Source organism: Electrophorus electricus, chromosome 7, assembly GCF_041902795.1.
Source record: "Electrophorus electricus isolate QZ-2024a chromosome 7, ASM4190279v1, whole genome shotgun sequence".
Lineage (NCBI taxonomy): Eukaryota > Metazoa > Chordata > Actinopteri > Gymnotiformes > Gymnotidae > Electrophorus > Electrophorus electricus.
In genome coordinates this window covers 26,986,711-27,005,735 of record NC_137503.1, presented here as the reverse complement: position 1 = coordinate 27,005,735, position 19,025 = coordinate 26,986,711, and the positions used below count along the sequence as shown (strand labels likewise).

The 19,025-nt window shown below is 38.4% G+C and overlaps 3 protein-coding genes across 9 annotated transcripts in view; 2 read left to right on the top strand and 1 right to left on the bottom strand.

Moving 5' to 3' along the window:
- The window catches only part of ryr3 (ryanodine receptor 3), a 70,720-nt gene extending 69,485 nt beyond the window's left edge, over positions 1-1,235 (top strand). For all 6 annotated transcript variants that reach the window (XM_026998958.3, XM_081717495.1, XM_081717499.1 and 3 more), the window contains one exon: positions 82-1,235. In XM_026998958.3, coding sequence (XP_026854759.3) covers positions 82-177 — 96 coding nt within the window. In that variant the 3' untranslated portion in view covers positions 178-1,235. The remainder of the gene's footprint in view (positions 1-81) is intronic.
- Positions 1,163-16,507, bottom strand: aven (apoptosis, caspase activation inhibitor). 2 transcript variants are annotated; one of them, XM_026998961.3, is made up of 6 exons: positions 16,287-16,507; positions 15,070-15,244; positions 2,790-2,860; positions 2,218-2,313; positions 1,807-2,119; positions 1,163-1,701 (listed from the first exon to the last, which is right to left on the bottom strand). In XM_026998961.3, exons 1-6 carry the CDS (start codon positions 16,476-16,478, stop codon positions 1,550-1,552), a joined length of 999 nt encoding a protein of 332 aa, XP_026854762.2. In that variant the 5' UTR covers positions 16,479-16,507; the 3' UTR covers positions 1,163-1,549. The 2 variants fall into 2 exon arrangements, with proteins under 2 accessions (XP_026854762.2, XP_026854761.2); XM_026998960.3 differs by having other exon boundaries at positions 1,163-1,704; positions 16,287-16,506.
- A 4-nt stretch (positions 16,508-16,511) lies between these two features.
- Positions 16,512-18,578, top strand: chrm5b (cholinergic receptor, muscarinic 5b). The gene has a single exon (XM_035524467.2). It carries the CDS (start codon positions 16,748-16,750, stop codon positions 18,296-18,298), a length of 1,551 nt encoding a protein of 516 aa, XP_035380360.1. The 5' UTR covers positions 16,512-16,747; the 3' UTR covers positions 18,299-18,578.
- The last annotated feature ends 447 nt before the right edge of the window (positions 18,579-19,025 follow it).

Genomic DNA, 19,025 nt, shown 5'->3' with positions numbered 1-19,025 from the left:
AAACCATGACAATAGCCATTTAGTTTTACTAAAGCCTGTATTGTCATTTGTACCACTATACTGTACTGTGCTCATCCACAGGAGTCATATGTGTGGAAGATGTATCAAGAAAGGTGCTGGGACTTCTTCCCTGCTGGAGACTGCTTCCGCAAGCAATATGAGGACCAGCTGGGCTAGGGGGAGCTTTGGTACCCTCTGTCTGAACTTGAATGAGACTACAATCTCCAAGTTAAATAAGAACCTGAAACTAGCGCTGATTCACATGCTGCTGACAAGTCCTCCCAATTATTTAAAAGTACTGCTTCTGTAACAAGAGATTACACAACAAGAGACCAAGAACTTCAAAATGTGAATGCAAAATAATGAGGGGAAAAAAATGTAAAGAAAAAAAGGAAACAAGAAAAACAGAAACGCAACAATGCACAAACAATGCCAAATTCCAACATGCCAAAACATTATGTATGATCTTTTAAAGAACGCAGTGGATGTTTTGATGCTCTATTGCCTTTTTATCTGCTGGAACTTACACACATTGCACAGTGGGCTGTGTGAACACACATCAACATGGCACTTCATCCAAAATATTGACAATAATTAAACCTGGCTCATAATGACTGGAAGCTGGGTAGGACCGGTCAGCATAATCATTAACAGCAAGGTTAGTATTTTTGAGTGAAGTATTGTTTCAAACTTGAGTTAGACATGCTGAGTGAATGTCTGAAAAAGATGCACAAAATTATTTACGTAGTATTCAATGAGTGCTAAAGATTTAAGCTCATCTTATAACAAAATTATGCAGGACATGCAGTTTATTTTAATATGGAAAACTATCAGAATGAAGAGCAGTTACTGCAGAATATGGATCCTTGATTACATTATTTAGTTTAGGAAGAGTCAGAGTGCCTTATGACAAGAACTATGCAAATAATTTTGTCCCTCCTCATGTGTAGCAAATCTATACTTTAGAAGGACTCAAACAGGCAATCTTACCTAGGTTAGTTTTGTGGCTTTTGTTCAAGTTGTTTTGAGTGTGAAGTACATCTGCTGTTTTCTTTGGTTCTTTTTAATTCAAAACATGCTTGGCCATTACAGCTCCCATGGTGTTATAGGAAATCAATAGGAGAATCCAAAGTTAAAGTAAAAAATTTGTTGAATATGTATGTATGTAGAAGCTTTGCTGAACTGTATTTATTTGGGGAGGGGGAAAAAGACAATAAAGTAATCAATGCAATAAAGCTCACCTGTTATTCACTAAATTCACTCAAGTAATTTTAAGAAGTGTTATACAACTGTACAAATTTTTTTTTTTCAATGGAAAAATTAGAATGTTTATGCCCCACACCTGGCTCTTTTAATTATATATTGAACATCTGCTGTATGTTAACATCGTCACTGACGTCCAGAGATTTGATGTCGATGACAGACATGGTGCCATTATCAGAACCATGCCAGTATTTGCACATCTTAAAGACATGCTGTTTCAGCATCCAGGGAACTAAATGCCTTTCAGAACTTTCAGAACAAGGCTTCAGGTAGTTTTTTTTGTTGTTCAGGAGATCATGCTGTCTAGCCAGTCCTCAAGGTCCTCTTCAGTCATCTCTTGCTTGCCTGAGTCAGCTTCATGCTTCAGCTCTTCTGCTTTCTGCTTGGGCTCCTCTTCTGCCATCAACTGGTCAACTTCAACTAGATCTTCCATCTTCTCTGCTGAGATTATCAAACCACCATGTCAACCACAACATAAAAAGATTAATTTGTGAAAAATCAATTTCAATAAACCACTTCTGGTTTTGAGTACTTAGCACTCACCTTTCTCCGGACTAACAGGCACTTCCTCTACAGCACCTGAGGTCTTCAACTCAGCTAAAGAAAGCTCTGCGACAGGTTTATGCAGACCTAGGAGAAGATCCAGCTCCTCATCAGCATCATCCACAGGAACCCCAACTGCAGTGGAAGCCTGAGAGGACATGCCAGGATCTGAAATGGTCTCAACAGGGCGAGGACCTCCAAGGCCTGGCTCTCGATAGATGTCTGATGGAGCAGGAGGCTTAAATCCACCTGTTGCACTGGGTTCTACTTTGTTCAGCAACCCTACTGAAGGAAGTTCTACTGGGGTTGACTCCTGAAACATAAAATCCATTGATACTAGCAAAAAGCAGCTAAAAGTGGTGCATTGTCTTACAGAAAAGTTATTCTAAGAAATTCTCATTTTATTGCCACCTGAACAATATCAGCCTCCAGGATTAGCCTTTTGTGCATTGAAAGCTCCTGAAGAGACTGGGCCAAAACTTCCAGGTCCACAACGATAGCAGGCACCTTTGGAAGGAAAACGGATTAGAGGAAGGAAGAACTAATTAGTGGTGAAGGGGACAATCATCTGGAGCTGTTTTTCAGGGTTTGGGCTTGGTCTCCAAGTTCCAGTGAAAGATAATGCTAATGCTACACCCTACGCAGACATTGTAGACAATTAGATGCATCTAGTGGAAAGACTGTTATAGCTGCAATCTAATTCCCATGGTTTTGGAATGGGATGTCCAACAAACTCATATAGGGGTAGACCCCAGACCGGCTCTAGACCAAAAACCCACACAATATATGGCCAGAAACATGTACACACGATCACCATGGTGATGTGTCCACATATTTTTGGCTATATAGTAATGATATTTTTGGGGGTGGAGTCAGGAAGGCATTACTCTACTAAATATAAGGGACAAATTTCAAAAGAAGTCATACAATTGCTAGTTTGATGTGGTGGGTTTTTTAAGGTTTATTTAAGGTGAAATACGTACCTGACTGGCTGCTAGTGACTCTACCTCCCAGTCCTTCTCCTCAGCAAACCTGAACTGAGTGAAGGAGTCACCTATTAAGAAAAGAAAAAATAATTTTAAAAACAATAATCAACATTAATGCAATTCAGTGAGACATCACACATAGAAAAAACCCTCCCACAAGGCAACTACTTACTGTAGACACAGTACTTCAGGAATCTCTTAAATATAGTACTTTTACTCAGTGTACTATAGCAAAATACACAGCATCACAACATAATATATAATGACATTCAGAATCACAGCCGTCTGTGACCTATGCTCACTATAACAATGCCTACTCTAGTAAGCAGCCTGTTCAAGGCATCATGTTAAGATCCACATTTTAAGAGTCCTTTTGCAATGCACATCTACTTCAGTTCTGCAAGGCAGCAGCAAGAGATGACAGCAAAAGAAAGGCACAGCTGGTGTGTCACAGACAGCTGTGTCTCTGCTTGCGGAGACACGGGTGAGTGGTGGATGTCGCATTTTCTGCTGCAGGCTTCAGAATGCAGACTTTCAGCTCCTTCTCACCTGCCAACTCCAGCTGGTTATGTGGCTGAGACAGACGCAGTGCAGGAGCAGGGGTCAAGTGGAGACAGCACACAGCCGCCTTCATCTTTCTAATGTCTCCTTTGCCACTAAGCTTCAGGAACGTGTTACTACATGACACATTTTAAAACAGCGAGCAGAAAACTGATGTGCGTCAGATGAATTCACATCCTACCAAATTGTAAGTAAACTTGCTGATAGGCAATTTGTGTTTACATATATGATGCTGAGACATCAATGTGTGTTTGTTTTGGTTTTTTTTTTTTTTTAATTACAGTTGGGCTAATATGAAGAAGCACTCCACTTAAAGCGGAGATGCCTAAAGAGATTAGAAATGGTGGGTATGATCTTAGCACAAAGCGTGTGCCAAGACAGGAAAATGCAGACACCTCAGGAGCTGGCATCAGTACCATGAACCTAGTGAGCGACAGTGGAAGACAGGAGATACCAGTCAGGAACTTCCTAAAATGTTTCCAGCACTGCAGCAATGATGCCATGGAAACTGCTGCCATGTTGATGAACACAGGCTCACCAGAACGGACTTAAGGGTCAACATCATTCGGATTTGCAGCACCGATTCATGCCATAGTTCACTGGCAGAAAAGAGCTTATATCTATGATAACTGCATGCAGCATGGGGTTGCATGCCTTTTGTGACCTATAAAAGAATAAAATCTAAAGAGAAAAGAGATTTTTCCCCCAATTCAAAATCCTATTTACTTTAATTAGAAAATACAAATAGTACATATAGCATCCATACCATGTTTTCAGCTTTCTTTTATTATTTGTATTTTATTACTTATTGTAGTGCTGGCAAAAGGTCAGTATGGCAGATGTACCTCTCTGTGCAGTCTGACATCTGATGCTCTGTGGTGTGCATGAGGGAAGGCATCAGCATGGGTGCAGTGGTAGGGGCAGCCCAAATTATGTCCCCCTCCAGAGCATAACTATAGCCTGTCAGCCAACGGGAGACCGTGACCATGAAAAAGCAAAAATAATTCAATTCTGACAAGTTCTGTAAGGTTAAAGGGCATTCACTTCCAATGACATGGAACAAAGTGCAGGACATTTCCCCTAGCCTCACACAGTCATTAAACAGACCCCTATTCAGAGAGATATAGTGGTAGCTGAAATAAATGGCTAGTTAATTTACTTTCATCATGGCTTTTCAACACTAACCGAGCCCAGAGCAATTAATGCAAAACAACTCTGGAACGGTCTGAGCCGTCAAAATAAATCACTTGGGGCTAATTGCAAATGTAATAAAAAATAAACAAAACTTTAAACCAACCATGCACAGCAATGAGACAGTTATTTATTCCAAACATCCAAAGTAATTTGAGGAACTGCCAGTAAACTAATGCTAATTCCTTTCCTCAATCTGAATTTTAATTACTTGGTCTGGTTTCCCAAACTTTAAGAGAAGCAACAAATTTAGACAAAATACTAGATGAATATAACTACAATACTTTATATATTACTGCTATGTAAATGATTAATTAAATGAAGATTCTGAAGTTTTTGTGGAAAAAAGGGAAGCAAGTCGCATGCAGAGAAATAAAACAATTTGTTAAAAAGGTTAACTGAAAGAAATGTGCTTGAATGTCTAGATCAGAAGATATGCCAGGGTAGATCTTTTTGCAAAAGGTTTTTATCGTAAGCACTCTTTGATCCGCTCAAAATAAGAAGTGGTTTCACATATAACATTTAAGCAAGGATAAAGTAAACTACTTTAAGGTAGATCTGACATGGGCATAAAGTTAAGATAAATATGAACTGAGGCAAATGCTCAGTTAAACAGTACTCAGTATTTCCTCATCTAAGCAGAGACAATGGCCAAATGGATAACAACTTCAGTGTAGTTCAGTTACTTGACTAGTAATCAGAAGGTTGCCAGTTTAAGACCCACCACTACCAGGTTGCCACTGTTAGGCCCCATGATCAAGGCCCTCAATCCTAAAGATAAAAGCATCAACCCTTTTTAGCTGGATAAAAGCATCAGCTAATTAAAACACACACACACACACACACACACACACACACACACACACACACACACACACACACACACACACACACACACACACACACACACACACACACACACACACACACACACACACACACACACACACACACACACACCATAGCCCAAGCACCACTGAACTAACCATAGTAGAAAAGAGCACAAACTGCAGAACATAAATACAACATGAAATCACAGGCCTTGGCTGAGAACGCTGATGGGAAATTGCCGAACTTAGTGCTTCTAATAATAAAAAGTAGCCATCATCTGGTTGCCATGATGTGCAGAAATGTACCCTAATCTAAAAGGCTAATCCTTTGTAATGAGTGCGATATCTGCTGTGGCTTGCAAGGCTATGGGGCGGGTGCAACAGATGAGTAATTATATTACCAGTGAACACACAAGTGTGTCTCACCTTGATAAGAATGGGAAGACTTTGCAATACTGTGTGCAATACTGTGCGCAAAGTGTGTGCAATACTGAATCAGTGCTCCCACAATCTTAATAATGGGAGAAAGGTTTTCTGTGGTGTCAGAAAAGTGCTATGGGAGAACACATACGAATGTGTTCAGTGATATGTACTAGGACATCCACAAACGACATTTAATATGAGAATAAACAAAAAGTACCATTAAATATTTGAAATATAACAGATAGGCCTGTCTAGAACATGCACTGTACAGCATTGACAAAGTTGGCAGAGGCCCACAATGGCTCTACCTCGACTACCAGGAGGAGAAGAATACAGCAGTTCAACATCACTAGTTTTACAACAAGCGGCAAACTACTGGTAAGCCTCATGAAGAGATAGATCAGGGTAGTTTTTTTAAATTATATTTATGTTTACTGATACAGTAACAGGTCAACCAACATACATTTTTTGTCGATCGTCCTCTGAAATTAAGGCCTATGAAAAGGGCTATGATTCCTATGGTTCACTAAATATTTACCCTTTGAGTAAGGCCTAAAGTGGACGCTTCGCACTTTAATCACAGTCATTCATTTTTAATCCAAATCAATAAACAAACAAGCTAAACGATCCAATCCAATTTTCAGACAAATACAGCTATCAAACCTGATAACTATTACTGTTAATGTGACAAACTAAATTACTGAAGCTGTTCAGTTCTGAAGTCTGCTTCTGGTTGCTCAAAATGGCTTTGTTGAAATGGTTATTTAGAGAGGAATTTACCAAGTAAATTTGCATTGTTTACAACTTAATGTTTCTTTTTTAATAGTTTAATATTTCCTTGCTCAGTATTATTGTCAATATTGAGCGTAGCTCAGTATACTGTTTGCTTCTGTTTAATGAAACATTACTGTAACCCAGGGAAACTCCATTTATGCTGTACATACAAAGATGCAATGGATGAGACAATAATATGGACTGTGACTTTTCCACATACAAACTGCTTACTTTTTTCCACATATGGACTGTGTGCTTAAATCTAAACTTAAACTGATGAAGGTGGAAAGAGATACTAATGAAGGAAATTAAGGCATAAGGATACATCTACCAGAGATGGAATAAGAGGGAATTTTTTTTTTTACTTTTTTCAGAATAATAAGATTAACATGAACACAAGATACTACATGTTAATCCAAAAGAGGTAGCATAGGGATGAACAACAGGAAGTGGCATCTGCCTCCCAATTACAATGGTAAACTAATAGACAGCACACTTGTACATGTACACTTAGGCACAAGTAGAAGTGCTGGTTTCTTGAAGCTGCCTATAGACTGCAAGATGAAATGATCAACAAGGGGAAATGACAATATGCATACAGGTAAATAAACTGTCCTTAAAAAGTGACTTTCACTAGACAGTTCTCAAATACAGATGGCATAATGGCCCATTAACACTGCAGTTACAACTGTACCTTTCATCAGAGAAATGACATTCATCTACTGTGTGGGCAGACAAGCACACAGATGTATCCCAATTATGTTCTCTACTGAGGAAGGGGAGAATGAACAAACATACAAATGCACACTCATGCTCAACTACAGATCCAAACGCATGCATACTTTATTCAAGTGAGCATTGTGGCAAGTAGGCCTATGCATTTATGCAACTGAAAGCTTAAGTACTACTTCTCGTTGCCTTGCTTGGAAGTCACAACTGAAAAACAGTATTATTTATTTTACATGCAGAGAGCTTAGGAACTACACTGTAAATCTGGCGACAGGTTACACTGAGATGAAAAACAATGTTGGTATGTGTGAAAAAGTAAGGACACACCAATGCTGACTCACATACAGGTAATAAGATCAAAAGATGCTTCAGTTTCAGCAAGGCATAAGATACACAGCACCTGAGGTAACCCAGAGCTTGTCTATTCTTGGAAAGTGTTTTGAGCTGAGCTTGTTGAGCTGTGGCCACCTTAATATAACCTGATGTGTGTGATGGACGTACCAGCTGGCAAAGCAGACAGAACTGGGACCACTGCCTGGGGCCCAAGGACCAGAGAGACGGGAAGACGCACTCTCTGACAGGTACTGCTGTCACTGGCAATCAATCACAGCACGTTTTGCTCACTGCAGGGTGAGGGGTGGCGGTCACATATCTCCACAATCATCCAGCAGCAAAAAAATGTCAGCCGAAGCACAGAAGAGAAACCCAAGTTAATGACCCCTATAGTCTACCCAGCTCATTGCATCCAGACGGAAAAACTGTTCAGAGTACACATAGTAGACATGGCTGCAGACAGCAAGATACAACTAAATGGCAGTAGAGCCGTCACATACATCTATGTCCCTCATTATTAGTCCTCCCCGGAGTACATTATATGCCTCATATCCTCCATTACAACCTCATTAACATCAATAAACTTTGAGGCCTGGAAATCCTGGCCAGTATGACAAAGGGTTACATAAGCCATATCCTGTCAACTTGACTCTGTGATGACTTGAAAAGATATGCTAGTTGTAGGAATCTTTGAGTGCTGTGTTACAGTCTGTCTGAATACTGAACAGTGTCTCCATTAGAGAGATTAGGGGTCACCTACTTACTCTCTCACACACACACACACACACACACACACACACACACTTCCAAGGACTTAGCATAGCAGATAACAAGAAACCAGTGTCCAGTCTCTGTAGAGTCTCCATCAACCTTGATCATTTTCTACCCATGTACTTTTGTTACCTATTCTGTGCAATTAAGCATGTGTGCATATTAATCTTCACCTCTTTGATCTACTCCCTATTGTTATTTTTTGGGAAATTATTTCAATCTGTTCATTTATTACAATAATTATAATGAGCCACAGAAAACCATACTGTTGTTGTAAAAATCCCTGTTAAATTCAATGAATGAAATGAAAAAGAATGCATTTTTAATCTTTAGCAAATCCTAAGGTACTTTTGATGGGTCTCATCTTCATTCCCTTTCTAATTGTATGTGTAATACACACTTGATGCAAATCAAATCAGTAAAATATTAAGGATAAAAAAAAAGCTAAGAGGACAAAATTTTATATTTTTTCTGCTTTTTTAAAACCAAAAGATTTTCTTTTTTTTATAAGAACCTAACTGTAACTGTGAAACTCTCCAGTGAATGGGGATGTAGAAAAGCTGTAAAAACAAACTAAAGCATATTTGACTGACACTGTAAACACACCACCTTAAGGGTTTAACAATGAATTTATTTCTATGAACTCACTTCTAACAATGAACTTACTTCTATAGAACATGGCAGCCTACTGGATCTGAGAAAGAAATCAGTAGAGTGCTCCAATTGGCTGCAGTAAAAAAGTCATGCCCTGTCAAGGTTTTTCATGGCTGACAGTGGTAGGGATAAATATGCCCTTAGTAACTTCAACCCTTCAGTTCTCTTCCTTCTCAGGCTCTTCCCTGTTCCTCCTCCTCTTATTCTTCATCCCTTATCAGACAGAGACTGCATGTTCACTACCCCGAAACATGAAGATCAGCCCAGCCCAGCCCCTGTGGGATTAACCACCTCCCAGCCAGCCATAGCTACATCTGTGTATGGCGTTGCAGGCATATTTATTTATTTATTTATTTATTCTCTCTCTCTCTCTCTCACACACACACAGAGCACTAGAGAGCCTCATCATCCCCCTCCACTGCCAATGAGCATCGTTGTCCACCGTGCACTCCCTCAGAACATCATCTTCACTGTTCATCTGCCTGAAGACGGTCATATCTGAACTTCTGATACTCCTATACTTTCTTTGTTTGGCCTTTGTTTGGCTCTTCCCTATAAGGATTACACTGGTGAAGTATGATGGTAAGGATGTGCGACTGGATGAAGTGAGGGCTTCAGAGGACTTTACCAGTTAGAGTGAAGAAGGAGACAGCCAGGAGTTGCTTTACAGTGCCAGAGATGGACAGGCTGGCCACACATAGTGCTCGGAGCTGAACAGTGAGTATGTGTGAGTATTGTGAGTGTGATGACAGCGAGTACTGCATATTCCTTTCCAGTTTTAAAGTAGGAAATTGACACTTGAAGGCTTTGCAAGACCTTCCAAGAAAGATCCTAACCTTCTGTGGTCCATATTATCCCCCCAAACGGTAGGCTTCAATTTTGGAAGATAAGTCTCAAATACTATATTTATATTTATACACAGGCATAAGACAGACACCAAAGTCAAAACCTCAAACAAACAAACAAAAAAAATCTGTAATGATACGCATTCTACATTCTGCATTGATTGTAAACTATAGGAGAGTTCATTAGTTGATTTAAAAAGGTTTGTTTCTCTTTTCACTTTTGCCTATAAATATTCAATCGCTTCAAATGTGTGTGTGTGTATAATCTCCTCCCCCTTCCAGAGAGCATCTGTACTGTATTAAAAAATGTCATCGTAAAGCTGTTGTAGCTAGTGTAGTACACAAGGTTTCCAGACAGACAGGTCTTTAGCTGCACAGCTGATAAAGGACAAAACATTCTGTTCCTCTGGAAACCTTGTGTACTACCCTGCTAAAAACATATGTAAATAAAATCTAGCAAACAAACAGGTGCAAATAAGTCAAGATGGAGTTTCATATGTGCCTTGAGAGATTTTTCCTCACTAATCCATATTTTGTTTTCAATGCTGTGTGGGTGTCAGGTCTGTTCAGAGGCACTAAATAGCCTAAGCCATTAGGCAAGCCATTGTCCTGTGCACACTATCCATAGCAACAAGGCAGCAAGTACAACAGCAAGGCTTGGATAACACTTGAAATGTTGAAATGTAAAGTCGCACAGCAAGAGACAGGAATTTTCCAGTGTTAATTTAAACTTTGAATGAGTTAAAGTGTTCAAAAATCATTAATATCACCTCATTTCGGTTTCAGTCTTAAAAGGTGCTATTAACATCATGAACAACTATGTGAGGTGACAGCATTTAATTAATGTCCTGCTGATAGAATCAGAAAGGAGAAATTTCCTGGTAACAGGCTGAATGTTTTCAGTTAAAAGCCCAACATGCCTTCATCTGTCAAATGTACTGTTCTTAAAGAGAGTAGTCTAACTGCAGCAACATCTTCTGCAGCACAGTTCTAATCGCAACATGAAAAACAAAAGAAGAAAAACAATGCCATTAATTAGGCCAAGTCAAAAACTGTAGTGAAAATACATAGTACAAGGACTGATGCGGATAGTCTGAATGCCTGTTGGCCTGAACAGGAGTGTGGGAGGGAATCATTGAATAAAGGGAAAAGAGAAGTAAAAAAAAAAAAAATCCAAAGTGAATTTTCCCTTTAAAATCCATTCAAAATAGCGAATGGAATATCTGTCCGAAATGGGTCCCCTTAAAGACAATTTAAATCATTTACATGGAACTGCTCAGTTCAATCTAAAATGTGTGATAAGCTGTTGATGCCAGATATTAGCCACTAGTCTTTATCAATGCTGACTTGTAGCTATGCTTAAATCTAGATAATTTAACCCATCAAGAGGAGGAGTCTGATCTGTCTTTCAAGCACACATCTTTACTGTAAAGAATAAACTAATCCATTTTGTATATAACTGACTAGACTGAGTCTCTGTGTGGTCTCAGCTACGTCTGTCTTGCTTTTAAAATAAATATAGTCCTGAGCATTAGAACCGTTTTATTGAAACGTACAGCAAGTTTTATTGAAACGTACTGCAAGATGACATACACATGGCCAATTTTCAAACCAGAAAATGTCAACATACTCACTTCTGTATGACTGTCATCTACAATAACACTGACTACCTGTCTATGCCCTTCCTGGACAAGTGTTGATAATTTCAGTAGGAACAAAGAAAGATAGCTTAAATGACAGTATTTCAGAAATTAGTACACATTGGGTATCCTCATATCACTCATATCAAATATTTAGTTCCACAATCACATCCTTAAGAGAGAGAGAGAGAGAGAGAGAGAGAGAGAGAGAGAGAGAGAGAGAGAGAGAGAGAGAGAGACAGGCCGACAGACAGACTGAGACTGCATATGCATACAGGGTACCATGGCCCTGACACATCCAGTAATAAAAAGCGAACACCATACCTTAATAAGTACCAAAAAACCCTGAATTTCCTTAGTTAATCTAAATGCAGGTCCAATCAAGTCATCATCATTATTATTGTCATCAAGTACATTTAGGCTACAACAACTTATGCTTTGATTCCCCAGGGAAAATCTGAATTACATTACTTTGGACTTCATCGTTTAGCTTCCAGCCAAAATTCCAGATGTCCTATTGATCCAGTTTTGGATTCACTTCAGAATGAGATGATTAACACTGGGTAGTGATAGCTGAGCAAGGCCCAAATTGTATTCATTCATAATTGCAAGTCACTTTGGATAAAAGCATCAGATAAATGTGCACAGCATAATATATTGTACTAGTCCTACTCCTGAACTGTGTTCAAAACAATGATGCTTTCACACATTTGGAATGTCATAACGTGATGAAATGGCATGCATGAGCAGACAAAAAGGTACTGCGGCAAAACTTACTGGCAGCAGGTATTAAAATATTCTTGCTTAGCTCAATGGTGCTTCTACTACTGCAAGTGCTCTACTTTAAAACAAATTGTACATTTGTAACAAAATCAGTATCTTAACTTCTAAGTTGGAATAATGATATTTCTAGTAATGTTTAAAAAAAAACAAAAAAGAAAAATCATGAGAAAAAGCTGGAAGCTTCAATTGAAGACCCTTAAAATGCAGTTTTATCACCAAACTACATTGCACAAGAATTTCTATGAGGCTTAAAACAGACCAAAAAAAAAAAATGCTAATACTGTGCATGCCCATTTCTCTTCACCAACCTTTTAGCACTAAAATCACTTCAGGCCCTAATGCAGAACAACATGCAACAAAAACCTTTTCTACCAGCCAACCAGAACTATAAAAACATCACTGACATCCTATAATAATAAACAACACAATATACATTCGGTTAAACTCCACTAAAGGGAGCAGTGGCATCAGGCCCCATGAGAGGACTAATTGTTAGTGTGGGCAACAAATAAATCAGAAAACAGATAAAAATCGTGGCATTCTTAGTAGTCTTTGAGTAAATGAAAAGCTTTCTACCAACATGCTGTCAAATGTAATGGTACATTATTTACTCCAGCATTGGTAATTTCCTCTAATGGTACATATATACCTTCTGGAGTCTCCTGGTAATATAAAGTATATATGCACCATTAGAGGAAATATCTCCTATTTGTATCACCCTAAACAAGAAGACATACAGTTATTCTGTATGATAGAGTTGAACACCGCTAGGTTTGACTTGGTATTATAGGAACATTCCTTGAACAAAAAATATGGCTACATGTTTATTTATAAACTCATGGCATAGTATAATATAATGTGAAATATAAGAATGAATAAACAAGCACGGGGATATTTGCTGAACTACTTAAATTGAATATTTGACTATATTACCCACTGAGCTTTGATCTTTATGAACACATCATAACCTAGCCAAAACAAAATGGCTTCCAGCCAGGAAAATCCTGCCAGAAATTCAGAAATCCACAAGAGGGAGTGCAACATCACAGCACTCTGCTCCCTAGAAAACCCACCAACTTAAAAATAGACAACAGAAACAGAACTCATAAATATAAATATGGTTGTCAGGGAAACAGATTAGGGAAATGAGAGACAATTAAAAAAGAAAAAAAATAACTCAAGACAATCACTTAATGGAAATTTGATTTGCAGTCATGTACGATATAGAATAAAAATATATAAAATAGACAACTGAGTAATGTAAGACAAGTTCTGTTGTCAGGGATTTGTTATATATTCTAATAGAACAAATATTCTAATATATATATATATATATATACATACACATACACAAACATACATACATACATACATACATACACATTATATATATATATATATATATATATATATATATATATATATATATATATATATATATATATATTTATTTATTTATTTATTAACTTGATAAATCTAAAATCAAAATGAGAATCTGTGTTCAAAAACTGCATTATATTTAAGTGCTACTGAGATTATTTTTTATAGTTTAAAAGGTATAAGCTTGTGTTGGTTATGTAAATTTCAGATGTGTGCCAAAATGAAATGGAGGGTATATTCTTTAAGTGCCAACATTACTTTTACACATAATCTTAAAATTAATGTTAAACGCAAGTTCATTCTAATATGTAATAAGTAACAATACAACCTTTATTGGTTGTGTTGGTGCCTGTAAACCCATGATGTTTCCTTTGTGGGAGGGTATATTCTTTGTTAGAAGAAAATAACACCTTAGAGACTTCCAGTAAAAGGGAATCTCTAACGTCATTGTTATAGTTCATTACATCCACGTGATACTACTGCCAAACGCTAGGCTAATGGATGGGCTTTAGTCTTACTTTCAGCCATCTTATTTCTTTTATCCAAGACAAGGTGGAATCTGCAATTCCAACCCAAAATGTTTGATTAATGGCACTAAAACAACTAAAACTTCAGTTTTAGTACTTCTATTTGGGCCCTCTGTAGCTTGTAGGCATGGGCATAGTTGAAATGAGTTCCATGGCATTGAGACTGACTTTGATTTGAGGCATTACTCTGCCACTGTCTCATGGCAACTTTAATGCAGGACATGAGCATAAACAGATCTGGTCAGGCTAAATGACAGCATTTTGATGGCTTTAATGCTGAACATGAGCATAAACAGATTTGATGTAAGGCTATATAACAGCTTTTTGTTTGTCTGGCACCCCATTTGGTACCTTGTGCTATAATTTTTGCTACTGCGAATGTTTAACATGTACTACTTACAATTGGCCCATCGTCAATACCAAATATAATAAATGGATTTTAAAAATATAACATCAAATCTTCAGCCCATTTACCAATCTGGTTTTCAGTTATTATTAAAGAGTACACATTTATTTTAGACCTTATAGTAGGTAACAACAAAAACTTGCAACAGTGTGTCATCAAGATGCATACCATACCTTACCATACCTTATGTGTGCCCACCAGAACACTCCTCTCAACTGGACCAAACTGTGCAACAAAATAAAAATGCGCATTGCATAGCTTTATTTTTACACTGACCATTCATAGCAGGGTCTTTAATAGAGGATATCTAAATACTCCTGAATTAGTGGTGCCGTCAGTCTTTGGTCTCTCTGTACTAGCTCAGACACAGCCATGCAGCAGGAGACTCATTTCAAATTGATAAGCATGTTGAAGCAGCAGCAGCTCTTACCAGCTGAACTGAGGAGAACATGGTAGTCTGTTCCTCTCTGTACTGGGACACCATCATTGACTTCCTCTTTCTCAGACTCCTCATAACGATCCCAATTAGACTCCAGTTTCCTTCTGGAATAGATGTCTGATATCTCTTCTTCATAGTTTTCTTTTTCATTCTCATCATCTTGACCCTTGCAGAAAAATAAATAGGGATGTTACCCCAAGGTATTGCACTAACTGTGCAGTTTTCAGTATGAGCCAAGCTAAGTGCAGTTCTATTTAAAATATCAATAATCATGTGACCATTAATTCTTGTGGGGTTTTCTAATTTCTATCCTAACAGCATAATTTTGCGTTATATTATTTTAGCACTTTTAAAACAGTTAAAAACCATTACATAATTAGGGTGACCATATTTTGTCTTTCAAAAAAGAGGACCAGGGCAGCAAAAGGGGGTGTACACTTTTAACCAATTTATTTACTTATAATTGCCTTCAGAGTCTATATCTTATTCTATAGTCTATATCTAAGATAATCTTATTCCTCTCCATTCAGATGTTACTTCCAAAAAAAAAGTTTTTTTTTTAAAGATTCCATACAAATTCACTACACTTTTCAATAGTTCTGTTGTGCCCAATTATACTATCCTGAAGAACAAATGTTCTACATACGAAAATGCCGTTTTAACAGTAGCAGATGTGTAAGCCACATAAGAGGATCTAGTCTAATACAGATTTCCACACGTCTATTTGTACCTGATCTACAGCCGCACAGTGTGTAGAAAGCAAATGTCAGTATGAAAAAGGAAAGCAAAATCTCAGATATTTTAGCCATTTTAGAAATCCCAGATAGACACATTTTAGGTCCCAAAAAGACATGTCCGAAAAAGGAGTATGGTGACCCTATCTTACCGTCTTAAAAAAAGATTAGCGTAAATAGGTTAGGTATAATTAAGCTAAGAGCATGAAAATATTTGATAGCTAACGTATCCTAACGTTCACAATGAGAATTTTGTAGCTAGCTGCGATTTAGCTAACTTAACTACAGAACAAGGTAACAAACGTCAGATTGAGGAACTTACTTAAGTTAGCTAATAAGTAAATAGTGTTTACGTTTTAACATAGCTATCCTACCTAGCTTTCTACTGAGCCTAGTCATAATTAACTAGGGACTTCTGAGAACTGCCCAAGTTTGGCTAGCGGATAGCTAACTAGCTGCCAACCCATCACTCACCCGGCGAAAAACGTCTGCAGCACCATCGGATGCACCGCGCCCTCTTCCGCGATAATGATCCCTTTTGCTTCTTCCACGATGACCACCTCGTCCACGACCTCTCCGTTCTCCAAAACTCCCAGCGTCGTTTGCACCGCCGCTACCACCTCTTTTCCAGTGACCTCCACGGCCCCTGCCGGGTCTACCCTCCATTGCTTGTGTTGCTCGGAAGTTAACCGGTGCGATTAGACTGTAACACGAACAGTTGTTACATTAAACAATCCTCCATTTACGAAAAAAGGTTCCACTGAACTATTACACAGAAAATATGTGATGTCACCATTTCTTGTTTCGCATTTACAATAAGGGTAAACTTCTCGCAAATGTTTTTCTCATTTCAGGTAACCCACCTTCAACTCAACATGAAGTATGGAGAGGACTGTTTATCTGACACTTGCTTTTAATACGCCTTCAATGACAAGATGGATGTGACTGACTTTCAAAATTCCACTGCACGTGGAAATACATCAGTTATCCAGACCCTTCCCTACAATCTTTGGGAAATTATAACCATCACAACTGTGTCAGCCCTTGTAAGCCTAATCACAATAGTGGGGAACATACTAGTAATGCTCTCTTTCAAGGTTAACAGTCAACTAAAGACAGTGAACAACTATTACTTACTCAGTTTGGCTTTTGCAGATCTCATTATTGGAGTGTTTTCCATGAACCTCTACACTTCTTATATTCTGATGGGATATTGGTCTCTGGGACACATAGCCTGTGATCTCTGGTTAGCTCTGGACTATGTGGCAAGCAATGCATCAGTAATGAATTTACTGGTGATTAGTTTTGATAGGTATTTCTCAGTTACACGGCCACTTACTTACAGAGCAAAGCGAACACCAAAACGTGCAGGTATTATGATTGGCATGGCATGGCTGGTATCCTTCATCTTATGGGCCCCTCCAATTCTGTGTTGGCAGTATTTTGTGGGTGAGAGGACAGTTCCTCCCGACCAGTGCTACATTCAGTTCTTCTCAGAACCAGTAATTACATTTGGTACAGCCATAGCAGCTTTTTACATTCCAATCTCCATCATGACAATTTTATACTGCAGAATCTACAAGGAGACAGAGAAACGCACAAAAGACTTAGCTGAGCTACAAGGGCTCACATCTGTGAATAGCCATGAAAAACAAAAGTCACAAAATCAAAGCTCTTGCTTTGCCTTCCGCAGTGTTATGAACAGAAAGCATGTTGGGGACAGAACCTCATGGTCTTCATTGAACCACAGTAATGTAACCAAGACAACTACACAGTCTGAAGACATGTGGACAAAGTCAGACCACATGACATCTTTCAACAGTTACACATCCTCCGAAGATGAGGAGAGGCCCATTTCTGAAGCAACGTCACAAGAATCCTACAAAAACCAGGAACCAGAGCCAAATGAGCCGTCAACCTGTTACGAAGAAAGCCACAATTTCAATAATGCTCTTAAGTATTGTTCACAAAAGAACCATAAGAAATGCATCTCATACAAGTTTAAGCCAATTCTGAAGCCCATTAGTCCCCAGAAAGGTAATAGTGAGGCTGAGAGGTCATCACATCCTTGCTCCTCATCAGAACAGTTGGCACTTTCGTCTCCCTCTTCTTCAACCAAGCCTATGGATCCAAATCTCAAGAATCAGATCACCAAACGGAAAAGAATGGTTCTTGTCAAAGAGAAGAAGGCAGCTCAGACTCTGAGTGCCATTCTCCTGGCCTTCATCCTTACCTGGACTCCATATAACATCATGGTGCTCATCTCCACCTTCTGTTCTGATTGCATTCCTCTTTCACTCTGGCACCTAGGCTACTGGCTCTGCTATGTCAACAGCACTATCAATCCTATGTGCTATGCCTTATGTAACAAAACTTTCCAGAAGACTTTTCGAATGTTACTTTTCTGCAAGTGGAAGAAGAGTCGTGGGCAGGAGAAACTGCACTGGTGTGGGCCAAAGCCAGCAATGACTAGCAAATTAACATAGCAAGCAGAGGCCAGCTATCAAGTTAGATTACAATCATGTAGTGGTAAGAGCTTTCAATATGTGGGTTCACGTGAAGTCACAGTAGTTTCTGCTTTTTTTCTATTGTCTAAAATCTACTGAATACAGAAGATACATCTGATCAAACAGCTTTTCCTGTAAGGGCTTGTATTGTTTACATAAGCACAATGATCCGACAATGTGGTTTAAGGTGGTTAACATGGAAAGAAAAAAGTACATAGTGCATTTCTTTTACAATTATCCATAAGTTCACTCTTTGTGGCAGAGATAAAACCAAATCCTGAATTTACTGGAGATTGAGTTTTAGGTGTTTACCACCTAAAAGAAGAGGAGGTTGTAATATCTTGCAGTTTGTGAAGGCAGTGGTTAAAGCACCAATCACCACAATGAAACTGATCATGTAAGTAATATGTAAGATCTGTGTATTGTCCTCTTTCTTGATTGTGCCTTCATCCTCCATGTAATCCAGAAAAAAAAAACAATTTAAAAAAACTTAGGTGCATCACATTTCATAATAAAATAAGCACAATAGAACTGCTGTATATGAACATATAATACAGAAATGTCTGCTTTTATTTTGGTTCCTATGGCATTAATTAGAATCTAGTGCAATGTTAATAGACACTGATAAATAGAACATAGATCATTAATACAGCATGTGGTCAAGGCATCTCTACTCACTAGAGTAGGCACTTCAATTTGTTCTCTG